The sequence below is a fragment of the Epinephelus lanceolatus genome, chromosome 3 (assembly GCF_041903045.1).
Source record: "Epinephelus lanceolatus isolate andai-2023 chromosome 3, ASM4190304v1, whole genome shotgun sequence".
Lineage (NCBI taxonomy): Eukaryota > Metazoa > Chordata > Actinopteri > Perciformes > Serranidae > Epinephelus > Epinephelus lanceolatus.
In genome coordinates this window covers 36,970,998-36,989,726 of record NC_135736.1, presented here as the reverse complement: position 1 = coordinate 36,989,726, position 18,729 = coordinate 36,970,998, and the positions used below count along the sequence as shown (strand labels likewise).

At 40.6% G+C, this 18,729-nt stretch overlaps 1 protein-coding gene across 10 annotated transcripts in view; it reads left to right on the top strand.

Annotated features, from left to right (window-relative positions):
• tenm3 (teneurin transmembrane protein 3) overlaps window positions 1-18,729 on the top strand; it is a 567,981-nt gene that overhangs the window by 529,774 nt on the left and 19,478 nt on the right. For all 10 annotated transcript variants that reach the window (XM_078166323.1, XM_078166324.1, XM_078166322.1 and 7 more), the window contains 4 exons: window positions 2,782-2,886; window positions 4,944-5,074; window positions 9,888-10,057; window positions 10,646-10,772. In XM_078166323.1, the coding sequence (XP_078022449.1) occupies window positions 2,782-2,886; window positions 4,944-5,074; window positions 9,888-10,057; window positions 10,646-10,772 (533 nt within the window). The remainder of the gene's footprint in view (window positions 1-2,781; window positions 2,887-4,943; window positions 5,075-9,887; window positions 10,058-10,645; window positions 10,773-18,729) is intronic.

Below are 18,729 nucleotides of genomic sequence, written 5' to 3'. Positions count from 1 at the left end.
AGTATTACCCTCTGGCTCAGGTGAATGTGCCATGTGAACACTGCATGTACAGTGCTGACCTACGGTTAACAGTATTGATAGAGTATGTTGAGGTCTAAGTGAATTCCATCTGCAGTACATGCCTTTGTTCTAGTCCATAACCATTACCTATTGACTTACTGAAAGAAAGGAAGAATGTGTCGTTAGTGTACAGATTCAAAACTTTTATGACAGACGTGTGCAGCATTTAATTGCTGCCTGTGGACACAGGATCAGGAATGTATCTACAATGTAGTGCTATGCAGTACAATATCCCTACAATGGATACAGTCTTTTTGAAATTTGTTATGTTTGTGTTCTTCCTGCAGATTGTAAAAATAACTCACAGCAGCTCCTCGTGTTACAGCTAATAATAAATATTGAAAAACTGAAATCTCCATTTTGAACCTTTTAAGAATAGACCTCAGATGAGGAAGTGAGTTATGGACTGATCTGTCAATGCATCCCCTCTGAGAATCACAGATTTGAGGGGAAGTGCAAAAAGGAAAAGCTAGTTTCACCCACCTTATCATGCTTCATGTCAGACATTCAGCCTAAACAGCGAGCAAAAACAATAATTTAGCACTGATGCCCTTGTTAAATCTGAACTAATGAGCCGGTTGAAGCGAGGCCTCGAGTGGCCAGCAGTGATTTGTTTCAGAGCCAGCTACATGTTCCCAGAGTGTGAGGGAAAACAGAGTGGATTCTCCCTCACAGCAGAACAGTATTGATCAGAATGTAATAAGTTATTCAAAGCCATCGACAAGTGTAGCATTCCTCTCCATCAATTGGTGTACATTATTTATCGTTTCGCCTCCCCGCTATCATCTAAACTGCACAATGTGCCAGCGTGCAAGTGGTCTCGGTAATGTGAAATCACATTAGGTGTAGGTGCAGCCCAGAAATGGTAAACAAGCTAATATAGCTGCTGTGTTTTGTCATTTTGATGTTGTTGTTGTTGATTGCTTTGTGAAACCGGGCGAACATGTTGGTAATGCAGGGCTTGGCAGTGATGTTCTTCGAGGAAAAATACAGCAAATGTTTGTGCCAATTCATTATCAAGGGCCGGCTGTATGCTGTGTGTGCTAACTCTTCCCGCTTTATAACATATTGTACAAAGCCTTTCTTTTGTGCTGGGAAATTGATGTGGATGGGTGGGAGTGAAGGATCAGATCCACCCCACAATAATAAACCACAACATACAATCATTATTGGAGAAATGACACAGCGGTCAGTGTTTGCAGGATTTGCCTTTTGGCCAGATTCGAAAGGTCTTAAAGCAATATTTCACCCACAAAATGACCATTTGTATATCAGTTGCTCCCTGCAATTTATCTTGAATTCATGAAGAAAACTTTCTTCATGGCATAAAGTAATGGAGGACTGAGTTTAACAACAGCAAAACTATATTAAACCATCCATTAACAAACTCTCACACAACTTGTGCAGCATAATCCAAGTCTAATTTATCAAGACATATGCTCAGTGCTTGCCAAACATATGCTTTTTTTATTAATACATTAAGATTTAAAACACAGTCTGGGCACACGCATGCATTTGAATTATGCTGAAGTCGAGCTCATAGGCACATGCCTGCTCAGGCATGCTCAGGGCACGCTACCCATAGGAAGATGTGTTAACATTTTTAAGAAAAATGCATGTGTTTGACAAGTTCTGAGCGTAGGGTTGGATAAATGAGACATGGATTTACTACACTGAGCTGTGGGAGTATTTGCAAACAAATGTTTTGATATGTTTTTCCAGTAATAAACGTGGTCCTCAGTGACTTTAATACATGAAGGATGTTCACCTTTTTTGGATTCTCCGTTCACCGTGGAGGCATGTAAGAAAAGCAAAGTTCTCTTCACATAAAATTGGACGAGTATTGATGTGTAAATTGTCATTATGTGGTTGAAGTATTTTTTTTTACAATATCTTTGTAATGAGTTCATTATAACAAAAATTTGGCCAAGCAGCGCTGCAGTTTTTCCTCTCTTGTGTATGTAAATTAAAATTCAATAGAGCCTAGAGAAGAGGATCCTGGTGAAACTATGGAGGGTAAAGAAAAAACACATTTGTAGATCATTACATTTAATTTACTTAATTTTATATTTAATTACTGTTGCATCAAATGTTGAAATGTTTCCTTTTCCTTTTTAATGTGCCCTTGAAAATGTACATCAATAAAGTTGAGTCAAAAGTTTTGTTAGGAAAAACTTTAATTAGTTTTTAAATAAATCAACCAATCAACCGATTGTCGACCTGATGGTGTGTCAGAAAGAAGGAAGGAGGAAGAAGTAAAAATATCTACGGCCAAGGAAGCCTCTCTCGCTCACACACACACACACCACACACACACACACACACACACACACACACACACACACACACACACACACACACACAGAGCCATTAGTCCTGCGAGAGGTCAAGGGGAACCTAATTAAAAGAGGCTGGGGGATGTTAATACCTGCTCTGTGCTCCATTAGCAGGTTCAAACCCTGCCCACGGAAATTAATTGTACTGTTTTCTCTCTTTACATTCATCCCTTTATCTCCCTAACCCCTCCCTTACTTGCACTTTCTTGCTGTCCTCTCATTGTCTTTCCTTTGCTCACCTTCCCCTCAGTTCACTGAAGCATTATTACAGTGTTTTTGAATAAATGCGTTAGAGTCTGCCACATTGAAAACAAACACAGAATCAGTGTGAAACACCGTCATGGATCATTCGGAGTAATCGTCTCTCTGTCTTTCTGTCATATAGATCAGCTTCGCAACAGCTACCAGGTGGGTAATGATCATTCACTGAGGGTTATCTACGCCAACGGGATGGACACACATTACCAGACGGAGCCCCATATTCTGGCAGGTATGCACTTTGAGCACATTACCCTGAATGTGTAATGTGGATTAATCTGAGGTTTCATGTCAAAATGATTCTCACAGAGGTTGGTTGTAATCACAAAGCATCTGTAGAATGACTATCCTGCTCTACATTATGCACTTTGTGTGAAGCGTTGGGTGTAGGCTATCTACACGGTGAATGCTTATGAGTTAGAAATTGCTCAGTATGCTATGTATCACATCTCTATGTAAATGGGTTTCAGTGCAGAGTTTTTGTGTCGCATGCTCAGTGAGAGGCCTTTTGCCAGCGCAACTCTATGTAGGTAAACACCATCTGATGGGTCTGTTTGTGAAAAGGATCATGGTGGAGTATCAGTGTCATGTTTTCAGTTGTTTCTACTCTGACACTCGGCACAAGCCACAGCTTGTCCGGCTGTAATGATACAGTGTTTTCAGCTCACAGTTTGATTTGACACATTAGGATCTGATTTGTACTGCGATACACATAACACAAAAAATCTCATTTTGATGCCTTTGATCTGATTGTCCAGTGTGTTACTATGTACATTTACTGGAAATCCTTTATATTTAACACAGTTGGTGACCACTTCCAAATGGTGTTTGAGACTCATGTTCGTTCTACTTTCTACATACCACTGGTTTGCATCCATGATAGTACAGTATAAAAAATCAGCTTATAGAGAGTGTGCCGCATATGCTGTAATTTATCTGTCATAATAAATATGCCTGCATTTCTTTATGTCATTTTTTTATTATCGTCGCACAGTGATATAGTGCAGACTTTTCAGATTTACAAGCCTGCATTAGCAGCTGACCTACCAAACTACAGCAATAAAACTTTCACAACAATAAATACAGACGTCATGCTCACAGTGATTAATGACCAACTCACATGTCATGTCTCTGCAGGCTGATTTTCTGATTAGGGTCTAAAGCTAAAACACTACAGCATGTTTGGAAAATGATTAGCAGCAATTACGACAGATTGATCTGATATGTGATTTGCTGTAAATGGTGTACATTAGGGGATTTAAAGCTGGAGTGAGAGACTTTTTTAAAACCAAGTTTTATTCAACAATCTGTACATGTAATGATGCAGTATTACAGATTCATGTTTTTCATTTTAAACAGTAATATTCCCCCTTTATCTCCCCGAAGCAAGAGTCTGACTTTTACATATAAATTAATGTCTGTTGCATTTAAACCCTTGCCAAACAAGTTCACACAATGCTGATTAAGCTTATTGCTGCCAGGGAAAGCTCTGTATTTCCTAGACTTGTGGTGTCTGGTGCCTGTGATGACTTTCCCATGCTGGCGCATCGGAAGTGATATATTTCATGTCAACCAGCCAGGGCAAAGGGGCAGGAAGGGACCATAGTTTGCAGTTAGGAGTATGGCGAAAGCTATAGCAGAAAATCCTAAGAATCATCCAAGAAAAGTTTCTGAAGTGGAAGTTCCAGGTAAAGTTCCAGGTAAGTCAGCATTCACAGGAAGGATTGAAGCCAAAAAGAGTGCTCCTGGGGCCAGGGGAGATGCAGTGGGTTCACCTGCAGACATAAGCATACATCAACAGCGTTTGTGGAATTAGTCTTCCTGCCAGAAGGGGGAGACAAAAATTCTACACTGCAGCTTTAAACACATACAAAGCCCATCTTGAGATGGAAACATTAAATGTCTATGGTGGTAAACGAAACCTTACAGAGACACTAATACATTATCTTGCATATTCAATCGTTAATCACGATAAAGAAAAGAGCTCAATCATACTACAAAACTAGGATGATTGGGATGATCTGCTGTGCACTGTGATAAGGTGTGCAGGTAGTGCACCAAGGAACACACAAAGTTGGAAATAATCTTAAAAGAGCAACAGTTTAATTCAATTTACAGGTACTGACCTAAAAGTAGTAAGTTGTCAAATAAAGTAAGCGTACAGCTGTCTAAACATTTACACACACAGCAGATGTCACATGTGTGAATAGCACATATTGATTCAGTGCTGTTTTTTTCTTCACTGTAAGATATTGTTGGTATTCATGCCTTTGTCATATCCATTTCTAGGTGCTGCTAACCCAACTGTAGCCCGACGCAACATGACACTGCCAGGAGAGAACGGACAAAACCTGGTGGAGTGGAGGTTCAGGAAGGAACAGACGCGTGGAAAAGTCATCGTCTTCGGGAGGAAGCTCAGGGTGAGTGCTCTTCAGCTGAGGCTTTTCATAAACACAGAAAGACACCATGGAAGCCTCATTGCTGATCAGTGACCTATGTACAAATGCTGGCATCATTTCTCCAAAGGTATACTATGCAGGATTGTTGGTTACTATTAACTAGTGAAAGTGAAAGTAGAAAGCCAACCCCAGATTCACTCTTGTTTGGCACATTGCCTCACTGTATTTGCATTTTTTCAGCATTTTGTTTCTTGTATGGCTGCTGCTTGGTCTCACACCTGGTTGCTACCTTTTTATGAAGGCCCAGCTTCACCTGAGCGCTGTGGGAATACACACCCATAAAAGTCCAGAGCACAGGCAATAAGAAGAAAATAAAAAAGTGCAGTCAGAGGGCAGAGTCTCTGCAGAAATATACACCATCACACACTGAGAGTGGGTCATAAGTGATGATTGAGAAGGAATACTTCTGTATATATAGAGAGAGAGAGTTTTTATAGAGTTTTTTTTTTTACCTGCATACTCCGTCTTTAACTGAAAATGAAAGGGTTAGACTGGCACGCGTGCTCTCTAACTGAAAATGGCTCAGTCCATTTGGTGCATGGATAGGGACTACTTTAATTAATCATATATTTATTGTATAAATCTATAATTATCAGCAGGATAGCACATATTGTATAGACTGGCACATTCACACCTAGATAGCTCCAAATTAACCTCCATGTTTTTGAACAGTTGGGTTGGGTGATATGGAGAAATGATAGATAAATAATAAAATGATAAGATGTTGCTTTACCGCCTAGTCCTAGTTGCAAGGAGAAACCCACACAGTGGCAGGAGAACATACTCTGCACACAGAGTGGCCCCAGCTGGCTATTAGATGTAAATCCAGCACCTTCTTGATATAAGGCAACAATCCTCACAAATCACAGAGTCCTGTGACTCCTATCATTTTGTCCCCCTCTGTGAGCAGCTTGATGTGGTTTACACTAGGGTTTCTGTTTCTGTCTATTATGGCATTGTGTTTGTTGTTCTTACAAGCTATTAGAAGAGAAGGAAGGGACAGTGATTTGTCTGCAGTGCTTGAATATTACATGAAGTGCTCTCTAACTAGCCCAGTTTAATAGGAGGAAACTCTGCAGTCATGTGGCCTCTGGAGAGTTTGATCCACACAGTGGTGCCATTCTCAGCATGGTCCAATAAACCCTAATGAATGTAACAGCATGTGTGGTCCACTAGTGGTAATGGGGACTTTTGTATTGTGAGCTTGCAATAACGAGTTGCAGGTGGATGTGTTTTTGTAAATGGGCGTGCAAAGGTGAACACAAATACAACGTGTATACTGCACATGTCAGCCACACGTTTGTGATCGGTGTGTGTGGGAATTTGTCTTCACTAACACAGCGACAGTCCAGCTGTCCTGCAGCAGCAACAAGATGCCAGTTTAAGGCGTTAATGATGATGGGGTGATTGTGGGGCTGGATGAACAGCAGTGAACTTTAGTCCAGCCTTTCAGCTAAATGCAAATATTTATACTGTCTTTATATGGTGTACTAATCCTCCTGAGGAATGTGCATTGAGCACAAGATGCGAGCTAATGGGAAACTGCATGTTTAAGCAGCTTGTTGGGTGAAATAATGAAAAGACCTACTGTCAGACAAAGAATGTCAACGCTGGCAAGTTTTATGAGATGAATGAATGTGGGACAGTTGGTGGTGGTATTTTCAGTCCCTATATGTATTTGTTTATCATGAATTTCTGACATATTTGACATCCACCGTCATATTTGTCAATGATGTATAGATGGTACCCATACAGTGGATTCAATCAAACTATGATGCAAATCACTTGATAGTTCAGGAGAGCCAGTACTTAGGGCTTGCAAATTACTCAATTTATCTTGATTTTAGTGCCATATAAATAAGCCTCATTTCATCCATCCATCCATTTTCATCCGCTTATCCGGGGCTGGGCAAGGTTCCTGAGATGTCCCTCTCCCCAGCAATGCTTTTTAGCTCCTCCTGGGGGGATCTTGAGTCATTCCCAGGCCAGATGAGATCTATAATCCCTTCAGTGTGTTCTGGCTCTGCCCCGGGGCCTCCTACCAGTTGGACGTGCCCAGAAAACCTTGAACGTGAGGTGCCCTGGAGGCATTCTGATCAGATGCCCAAATAAGCTTTAGTGTTGGCTAATGTGAAGTATATTGCTGCTTTCTAAACAACTAAAATAACACAGTTTTAAAACAAATTAAATACTTGCTTAGAAGAGCTATTTGGGCAATAAGGGGCGCAGTGTTTTTTCAGCTGAAATGCTTTGGTTGTGTGTGGTTGCTATGATACAGAATATGCACAAGGTAGAGTACTTGCTCTGGATGAAGGGAAGGCTATTTATTTCTCCTCCTTTGTTGTTGTTCAGCAATGTGACGGTTGGTCTTTGTGGTATGTGTCCTGCCCCTCCTCCACTGTGGTAGTATGGCTGGGTAAAAGGTGATGGTGAAGAGTGGCTGCAGAGTTTTACCCAAAGTTGCTTATTTTTCAACTTTTGACGATCTGGAAAAAAAAAAAAAAAAAACATGTGGCACTCTTTGCAAAATAGAGGCGAAGCACTTCATCATGTTGCTGGCATTTGTAGCAATGTTGCTTAGCACCCCTTGTGGTTGGCTTGTCCGTAGAGTGATGCTGCAACGTTGCAGTTATCGCAATAGCCCCACCAGTAATGCAGTGAGAAAACTCGGAATGTTCTGAAATTGGTTTGAGTTAAAGTTGATGACCACACCTGTAGAAATACGAGTAGTGCGTCTTCATATTGGTTAGTTAGGTGGATGTACTTCCAGTCCAGGTTGAGTGATTGTGTGCAAAGGGAAGACAGAACTAACAAAGAGTCCTGTTTGGCATTACATTGAAATAAAAGTCACGGTTTGCTCTGATCCATTATGAACATGACAGGCGATGCCAATCTGCAAAATGATTTGTTTCCCCTGATATGGTGTGGCTCACACTCTGCGTGGCTTTTGGCTGTCGTCCTGTTTTGTTTCTCATCCAGCTGGCTGCGAGCCACCGTCCCAATATCCTCCTCCTCTGCCCTCTTTATTCACCTCGCTGCATTCAACTGGTGCTAATTTACGAATGAATGAGTGGCTGAATAAAAAGATGAGAAAAATGACTGTTGAACATTTTCCAGCAAGACTCTCTCTTTAATGAAACGGTTCTGTTAAACAACTGATTGGCTGATTCTTAGTATTTCCCCTTGCTTCAAGGATCCATAAGGTGAGTTTTTCACCGAACCTGGGTTATCTGTCTTCGTAAATTGGAGTTTGAACAAACAGCACGTCATTTAGAAAGCAATAAAGAGTGGCTGGCTGGCTCTGTGATGCTACAGTGTTTTATGGGTCTTGGATCAGAAATTTGTTTTAATTCACTGGTTGAGGCGCATATGTTGAATTGAACAGACACTTATTTACATGAATTTAACACCTGGGTTTATTTATTGTTTGTCTGTTTAGCCTTCATCCTGAAGCATTCATACTGTTGTATTTCTTATCTCATTTTGTGGGCCAATAATTTGAAAGAACAGTTAAACATACTGAGTAAGGTTTGAGCCAGTGTAATAACAATCTCCATTCCTTGTCACTCTGTCGATTGGTGGGTCTGTATAGAGCTTTGATTTTTTGCCCAGACCTGATTGGGCCAGGCTGGGCTGTAATTTCTCAGAATTCCCCTGCGCTTAAATCAGATCAGGTTTGTTCCAATTTTCCGGCGTTTTCAATCCATTTCGACTCCTGTCTCTCATTAACTGGGAGAAATATTATAGGATTACAATTTTAATATATTTGGCATTTGACAGTTTTTGGGCTGTGTTGAATATTTGTTAGGATAAGGTGCATGTCGGAGATCATGTGTCTGTTACCACACTGAAAGTCAAGTTGACTTAAACTTTTAATAAATGTTTTAATTTCTTTTTTTTCCTTTTTACAGCAGAAATTCTGGTTTTTAATCAGGCTCAGGCCCAAAACTGCTGTTATGGTTTGGGCTGGGCTGGGAGAGGAACTGTGTGGGTTTATGGAGGGTTGGGACAGATTTTTTTTAGGCATGATCATAGGACTAGTCATGCATTTTGCTGTTTGATTCTTTTTGCTTTTGGTAACCTCTTGAGCTTTGCTCCACATATCAAAGTCAAATGGGCAAATTTTCATGAACTGAGCATGTTCATACCACCCAAATGATCAGCTCTTTCCATTTTGGACACTCTATGAGCTTTCCTCTAGCACCATATAAAACAGTTTCTAACATAAAATAAGCAGTCATGGTTAGCACCATATATTAGGGCTGCCCTGTGCAAACTGAAAATTCAAATCATCAGTCGCAGACTATTCAGTTGACTCTGTCTCAAACTCTAGGTGAAAAAAAAGGAACTAATAGTTGAATATTCGTATTGAACAGCCAAATCTGGTTCAACTGACTTAAGTCTGACTCGGGTAAATCTCCACCATACATGCATTCTCCAAGAAAGATAAATGCTAGTGCCACCTTCAGGGCAAACTTAACTTAATTTAAATCCCTCTACTGCTGTGGCTCCAAGAATAAAACAGTGTTGTTTGATCTGTCTAATGCTTTCATACTGTGGGGTGACATCAACATTGCAGCATGGGAGCTTTAACAGGCTTTAGGTTTTTAGTCATGTTCTGTCTTTGAAGAGAGCGCAGCAGGGATTCTGCATAGCTGCATGTAATATAATCAGTTTCACATACTAAGCATCTCATGCTTCAGCTGATCAAAGATTAATATGATCAGGAGAGTTTCTTTATTCATTGGTTATTTGTTTGTCTCCACTCCTTCAGGTGAATGGCAGGAACTTGCTGTCCGTGGATTATGATCGAACGCTGCGTACAGAGAAAATTTACGATGACCACAGGAAGTTCCTGCTGAAGATCATCTATGACACCCAAGGCCATCCGACACTCTGGGTTCCCAGCAGCAAGCTACTATCAGTAAACTTGACATACTCGAGGTAAGTGCTTCTGTACTGGACTATTTATTATTTGAGGGTGTCCCCCACCTACTTCACTCAACTAGAGGAAGCTGCATTGGTTACAGATTACAGACTAGATAGACCAGTGCCTTTGAGCTCTGACGGAAAGTCCAACAAGGTTTCAGTTAAAATACTATGTGAGGCACGTTTCCTCATTTTCACAGATACACTCATTTGCCACTAGATTAAGTACTCCTGCACAATGTAAGGCAATCCAACACAACAGCTCTGCCATGAATTCTACTTTTACGAAGCTTAAACAATTTCAGTTTTGTCGACACAGACAAAGAATACTGATAATTCTTCTTAATGTTTATTAAAGGTGTTTATGATTTGTAATGTATGGAACATGTGACATTAAAACAGCCCCTTAGACTGCCTTAACATTTTAAAAGGATCAACAGCAGTATGGCACTAATAGGATGAAATAACGTGCTGTAATTTTTGTGACACACAATTTTAGCTTGAAACACGTGGCTTCAATATTACACATTCTGATATGGGCCAGATATTAGTCTTCTACAAATGTTGATAATTTTCTGTGTGTGTGTGTGTGTGTGTTTCCAGTACGGGGCAGGTGACAGGCCTTCAGAGGGGTCCGACTACAGAGAAGTGGGAGTACGACAGTCAAGGAAGAATCATTTCCCGAGTCTTCGCCGACGGGAAGACGTGGAGTTACACTTACTTGGATAAGGTACAGGATGACACAATGAAAGCCATTTACACACATCACTAACTACAGTATAAACACTATGCACCTGAAAACATTAAAGGGATAGTGCACCCAAAAATGAAAATTCAGCCATTATCTACTCACCCATATGGCGATGGAGGCTCAGGTGAAGTTTTAGAGTCCTCACAACGCTTGCAGAGATCCAAGGGGAGAGGGGGTAGCAACACAACTCCAACTGATGGAGGCTTATGGCGCCCCAGATTCAAACATCCAAAAAACACATAATTGAAACCACAAAATATCTCCATACTGCTCGTCCGTAGTGATCCAAGTGTCCTGAAGCCCCAACATAAAAAGTTGTTTGGAAAACAGTCATTTGAACTCTGTTTTTAGCCTCATTGTAGCCTGCAGCTCTAACTGCCTCTCTGTACACTGCATTCACGTGTGCGTGCTTGCGCGAGACCGTGAGATATGGGCACCATGTTCATGTGTGTTCATGTGCTTTCGCTGGTCTTGCGCGCACACGTGAACATGGTGCCTCCATCAGCATATGGGTGAGTAGATAATGGGTGAATTTTGGGTGCACTATCCCTTTAAGTGTGACATTTTTAGGGCCTGTGTCCACATAGTGTTTTGCTTCAGCAGAAAAGTGCTGGCAAGGTGCAGGGTAGCCCTTCATCCCAAAAAAAGGAAGGGCTCCCAGTGCTTTTCTACATGACACGCTACACGTGGGTTTTGCCAGGTAGCTAACACAACCCTTCATTAACAGAGGGTTGAATACACAGTTAACGACAAACTTACAAAGCGTATGGTGATAAAAGTCGACAGTAGCTACAGTAAAGAAGTGGTGGTGACAGCCTTTCTTAAAAAGTTAAGAGATTTTCAAGTGTTCGGAGCAGCCAGAGTGCCCTGAAAAAAAAAAACATGGAAGCATGGGGCTTTTTCTCTAGGCAGCCACATACGCTCTCTCTTCATTGGGAACAGTTGAAAAAAGGCAATGGCACCCAGAAAAAAAACCTTGTTACTTCAAAGGCTTTAGTCAGATCAGATGTGTGCATGTATTATCACTTTTTATGTATATTCTGTATACTTCATGAAGGACGAGATAAAAAAGTCTACATTATTATTTTAAAAAAATAGAATAGTTCTGCATAAAAGTAACCTGTGTGTTACTACACTATAGTCAAGGAGATTCAGATACCACACAGACATGCTGCTCACACACTCACAAACACACACACACACACACACACACACACACACTCTCTCTCTCAAGGAGGTACTGTGATGGAGATGCTGCTCAAGTCTGCAGAGACATGATGAAAAATAAAAAAAGATAAATGACATGCCAAAGCATGCACACGCACACACACACACACACACACACACACACACACACACTCCTACACACACACACTGAGTTTGTTCTCTGTTTTTTCCACACACAAAGCAAGGTTACTGTGTTTGCCATAAATTCTGGTCAAACAAAGCAGGCAACACTAATTGAGGTTTTTCCCCTGTGTAAAATGTACTGTCACAAAGCTAGTGAGGAAAACAACCAGCCACAAAGACTGTACTCACAAACAGACAGCTTACCTCCCGAGGGGGAGGAGAGGAGAGGAGAGGAGAGGAGGAAAGAGAGCATGTGTGTTTCTCTTTCCTTCCAAGAGTGCTGTAATGGTTTTCAAAGATGTCTGACTCTGAGTTCCAGGTCAGGTCATAGTTTATACAGCTTGGATTTTATAGCTAATTCTGTATCGACTCCTTAAACTACATTTCAATGCGAGTGGGACTTACAGGTTGCAGACACAGAGTTAAAATCGAGTCAGTAAGCTCTCTGTGTGCCTTCAAATCGGCAGGCTTACAGTGACATTGAATGGTGATGAAAATGTGGAAAGGCAAAGTAGCATCTGTTCACCTACACCTGGCAATTCTGGATCTGTAACAGAGTTTTTCCCAGTGATCCCAAGGGGTGTTTCAGTGTTGAATATAGATGGCTTTAAAATGGATGACTGACTTAGTTTCTTACGGAGAGGAGATGAGTGAAGGAGGAAAGAGCAATAAAAACTCTCCAAAAAAAAGTAATGCACTCAAAAAGACAGATACCACTGACGAAGAAAAAAGGAGACACGTGAGGAAAGTAGATGTAACTAAAGGAAAAGTGATACTTAATAGGAGTGACTTTAAAAAACAGCCCACACTGTCTCTTAAAGAGGACAAGAGAGGGGATCCCCTGTGGTACAAGAGCTGGGGCGTAAAAAAATTAATAGTGCGAGGAGGACGAGGAGGAGGAGACAGGAGGGATAAATCAGACCCTTTTTGTGTTTGTTTGCTCGGGAAGACAGAGGGGCAGACAGGCAGAGCCCGACAATAAACAGCAACAGGCCTTGTTTGTGCATGGTGAAAGAAATGAGTGATAGAGCAATGGAGGAAGAGAGACAGAGAGGGATATTTAAGGGAGTCTGCAAAGACAGTGGTACTACTGTGGAAACAAGACCCGAGGGATGGTCTGAGCTTAGTTAGAGCATGTTAGACGGAGAGAGGGAGAAGCTGAAGGACAGGGAGAGGAATTGTGGATGAAGAGAGACAAGACTGGTAGTAAGGGAACAGGAGTGATATAGTATTGAGAGACAAGGAGAGAGGAAGAAATAACAAGAGAGAAATAAATGAATAAACTGGGTGAGAGGACTAAAAGAAAGAAAAGGAGAGTAAGAAAGTGTTGGTGTGTTTTCAATTAGATCACTATTAGACACTTAAGTAAACAAGGGATAAGTATAAGTAACATAGAACTTATCCATGCAGTGCTTTTTATTCATGAACAAATTAAAGGAACAGATCACCTCAGTATCAACAAATACACGTTTTCCTCTTACCTAAAGTGGTAATTATCGATCTAGATTGCTTTGGCGTGTTTTTCCGAGTGCTGGAGATATCATCCGTAGAGATGTCTGCCTTCTCTTAAATATAATGGAACTAGAAAGCGCCAAAAATACCTTTGAAAAATGTAACAGTAGCCCCTTAACACTGCATGCTCAAGTAGGGAATTTCACACCATTATTCCACCTTGTCCGTCTGTATAAAAGGCACGATCGTGGAAGTGGGGGGATGGAGTTACCTCACCTCTGATCCAGGAACAGAGGTAGTACCAGTATAGACTCACAAGTCAGTCTTTAGATGCTTTGTTTAACTAAAGACTGATGACTTTCTCCCTGATTTTGTGTTTAGATGGGCGGATACAATTTCAGAGTTTAAAAAAACTCCCTACGTTGCAGAACCAATAGTAAATTCGCAGGGTGGTCCTTCGGTGGCTCGCTGAACTCTTGTGCTCGTAAACATAGTCCAACTAGAAACACGTGTAGCGGTACAAAATGGCTCAAGTCGCTGTAAATCTTTCATTTCCACAATCTTGTGGACTGAGCACACGTTTGATAAAACGGAGTTAAATCTCTCAGCATCCATTTTCAAGCTAGAACTGGCTAGCAATGTCTCTTTCCAGAGATCATGACTCAAGATATTCCACAGACTAGTGTACAAATGTGTGTGTGAGTGGGTTAATGCTGGCTTGTGTTGTAAAGCGCCTTGAATGGTCAGTATGACTAGAAAAGTGCTATATAGACATAGGCCGTTCACGTTTTTTGACAGACTAGTCATTGTTTGCACGACCAAAAGAGTTGGCTTGTCAGGAACAGTCTTTATAACTGTATACAGTATGCTGTTTTTTTGGAGCCAGCATCTGCATTGTAGCATCAGAGTCTGCTTCACCACCCAGCTTTGTTTTGTTTTTTTGCTTTTTATACATACATTTCATTACCAATGACTGATAACTCTTGGGCAAGTGCTGATATTTTTGTCTTTCAGAACATCCTGTTAGTATCAGATATGGGTCGTGTAATAGATGCCCAAATGCCTCCTTGTGCATAATTCTTTGTAAGTGATTTGATATCAAAGTTGAACAAATTTATGATGTGATTTATTTCTTATGGACATTTTGATCATCAATATATTAGTTAAGCTTGACAAGACATTTTTGTAGTGGTAGAGGGATTTTGTTAACGTCTATATTCTGAGCAGTGAGATGTTATCGAGGTGAAAAGGTAAAACAGACTGAGGAAACTATAAGGAGGCATTCCAGGAAAAATAAAATTGTTTATTTTTTCTTTCTTTTTTTTTGTTTTGTTTCTGAGTGACAGTTCTAAAAAATGGAAGCAAGACCCTAGTCAATAATGAATAAAACAGGAGAGACTGACAAAGGGAGAAAGGGACTGAAGTAAAGACAAGTGAGAGGGAAAGAAGCAGGCGAAAGTTGAAAAGGGGAGTGAGGGAGGGCACAAAAAACAAGAGACAAAACAAGGGATGTGAAGAGGAGACAAAATAGAGGGAAGAGAGATCATTCCACCCCGGTGAATAAATGAGCCATATTCTATTACTCCATGTGTCACTCCGCACACACAGTCTCACCTTCCCTTGCACTTGTTTTTTATTCACTTCCTTCCTCCATCTGTCACTTTCTCTCCTTGCTGAAAATACTTACTGGGAGTCTCTTTGGGAAACAGGGTGTCAAAAAGCTGAATTCATCACGCACAGTGACACACATACAACATCATAACGGCATCTATATGGATCAAATATACTATAATTTATGATGAACACCATGAGCACAGTTAATTGGGTGGTATGCGCATGTATTTCCCTGATACTGCTCTAAGTAGTGTAATCAATTACAGCTCAATATCTTTGTTGTCCTAGGAAATAATAGGTCTTACAAACAAGAAAACACAAAGGTAAAAGCTAGAGATGTTCTTTACAACCTAACTTTATACCAAAGTTAAAACTTAGACGAGCTGATTAATCTAAAAGTAATAAAACACTATATTCTAAAAGCCATTTGAAATTGTTAGCTAATCACCCTTTTAAAAAACAAATATATTTTAAATGCTGCTTAAATGTGTGGCACTTTGCACTGTGCATTATGAACACTGCATATTATCCTACAAAACATGACATCTGCTCACTAAATAGAAGTCAACAAATAACATTTGAAACATTTTGGAAAATAAATCTTTAGGCACTTTCACTGGGTGAATCCAATCGAATAAAAAACACCCTTTTAGGGCCAATATCACAATGACATCAGTTTGTTAGCTGGAGGCAAAACATAACTCGCCACCACAGGGCTGTTGGCTTCATATGAGACCTAAAATGTCGTGTTGTTGTGTCATTGGGAGCCAGAACAGACGGACTCATGGCTCAACATTGAAATATTATTGCATACCAGCCACCACTGCCCGTAAACAAAAACAAAGACAGCTATGGTTAATGTGATAAGACAAACATTCTCTGTAACTCTATCTTTTTAGCACATTAGCCAACGTTAGCTTTGAAAGCAAAACAAACTGGAAGAAACCATTCAAGTGTCGTCCTCCTTTGTAAGATTGGCATAGTGATCAACCACAAAGCTTCCTGTCAAATCAACCATCCACTGAGTGAGAGCATACAGGTCGGCCAGTCTGGTCCCGTTGGTGGGTGTTAAACTCACAGTCCTGGAAAGTAAATGACCTGACATGGTGCATTCATAAATTCTAAGCTCTACACTAAAATGAGAGCCCTGTTGCTCGAAGAAACAGAGTGTTATATTTCTATACGAATTAACAAACGGCTTAGCGATCACACTTTCACGCCGCTGGGCGCTCTGCTGCTCCATCTTTCCAGACAGAGTGCCGAGAGTACTCTGCTACTCAGAGAGAGCGGTGCTCTGGATAACCGAATGGTACATTCCAACAGTGCTCTGCATTTATGAATGGTCCAGTTTGTGCCAGAGTACAATCCAACACTCGGAATGAGTATTTTTAAATGCACCACTCGCATCATCTTCTTCCGTTGTCTGTGGAGAATTTTTTTGCCTCCAGCTAAGCCCCGCCAGCCAAAAAATGTCATACTGTTTACTAACAGTTAAAAGGTCTATATAATCGACTAGTCAAGTAGCCGCACGCATTCCTAGTGAAAGATAACAAAGGAGACGCACTCAGTAGGTGATATAAACCATTTAACAGTTTCAGATAAATTAAAATCAAAATGAGTCCACTCGAGAAGAATTAAACTCAGCCTCATGCTGCTTCCTGGCAACATAAACCTAATGTCATGGTGTATTAAAGACATAAAAACACTAATGCACAATAATACATCTTATCAGATCTGTTTAATTCAGCGAAAGAGCTGAAAGCAAATATTCAAATAAAAGCACACTCTCACTTTCTCATGAGCCAGTTTAGCAGCTTAATAGACTCACTCCTCTGACCTGTTCAGTTGGAGGTCAAGGTGATCTTTACCGCCTGCCTGAGGCAAGGAGCACACACCCGGGAGAGCTCATGTTTTTATCTTCCAGACAAAGAGGAGTTGCCGCTGTCCTTTTTAATGGTTTAGATCTACATTCCCCTCACATTTCAGATTATCGTCCACTACTAATCACAGTGCAGGAGGTTCTCTGAGGATTTATGAAAGTGATGGTTTTTTCTTTTGTTTTGAACAACTTGAGGCAATTGGTGTCACATTATTCTACAAAGAAGTCCAGTTTTTCTCATCCTGTGGAAGAGCTTTGCGTGCTGAGCCCCAGGCTTCAATGCCAATGCAGCGTGAAAAAAGCCCATGAGACAAATGAAGTAACAGGGCATCCAAGTTTAAGAACAATTGTATTATAGATGTATGTCCAGCAAAGATTTTGTCGTGTTTTAGCGTGAATGTTATTTCCTTGACCTGTGCTGCCATGTCAGCCTATTATCGAAAAAGCTGGCCATTTTTTACTAAGGTTGATTGAGAACGTACAGACCATAGCCTATTCATTTGCTGCTCATTTCAAAGTCGTTTTATAACTGCCCTTGCTTTCTTTGTGCTTTTGTGTGTGACTGTTTAATAACATGTGGGCCAGTTCCACAAACTGCACAAAAGCCCAATCACCAGGACTAGACTCTGGCAGACAGAGTTAGAAATGAGTGCTATTCAGTCAAATACAAAATGTTATTTCTGAATAACAATCTATTATGTAGAAAGCTAAACTACCAAGTCCAGCATTTCTCAACATGTGTCACTTGTATTGATAAAGCACTTTAATAAAACACATGTTCGCATTTTTTCAAAAGGCAAGAAGTGTTGATAACCTTGTAATGGCCAGCAGCTAGTTCAGTCAGAATCACTTGCTTTAAGGAATTGACCATTGATAGAAATTGATTATACAATGACATTTGCTACAAAAGGCTCTGCTTTCTAAAGGGGCTCTCAGAGAATCTGAGCTGCTACCCTCCTTATAAAACCAGCTGTATTGCCAGTATTGTCAAAGACAGACAAAACCCTATTGCTGGAGACTGAAATAGCATACCAACAACATTGGCACATTTTTATTGTAAAAGTAAGGATCATCTCAAACACTTCTGTATTACATGGTATGAACACTGAACAAACACTTTTCACAAAGGCAACATGTCATGACAGGCTGCAATACTGAAAACTGTGAAACTGAAAATACAAAATACAGGTTGCTTTATCTTCGTCCTGGTGACAGGCACATCTGGGTGATGCCATCAAATGCACATTAGCATGTCAGTGTGTTTCCACTCACATACCCTATAATGGATGGACACTAACATACACTAACCCATCCTAGTCCTTCACAAGTTGGAATCCACATGCAGGTCTTCCAACTCTTGGATTTCATTTGTGCTTTTTCAAGTGCCAAGTTCTTGCTTTCTGTAATATCTGCACATGCCAACTACGGCATGGTTATAGTTAGTAAGAAGTCATGGTTATGGTAAATAAATAATGCTTAAGTTATGGTTAGGGCTAGGTAATTAAAAGTTAGGGGAAGGATTGTGGTTACGGTCAATAAAAAGGGAATACGTCATTGCAGATCTGTGAAAGGATGAGCTAGGTCCTCACATCCATTCTTTCTGTCTTGCTGCATGAGGGGCATTTTGCCTCCTGCACTGGC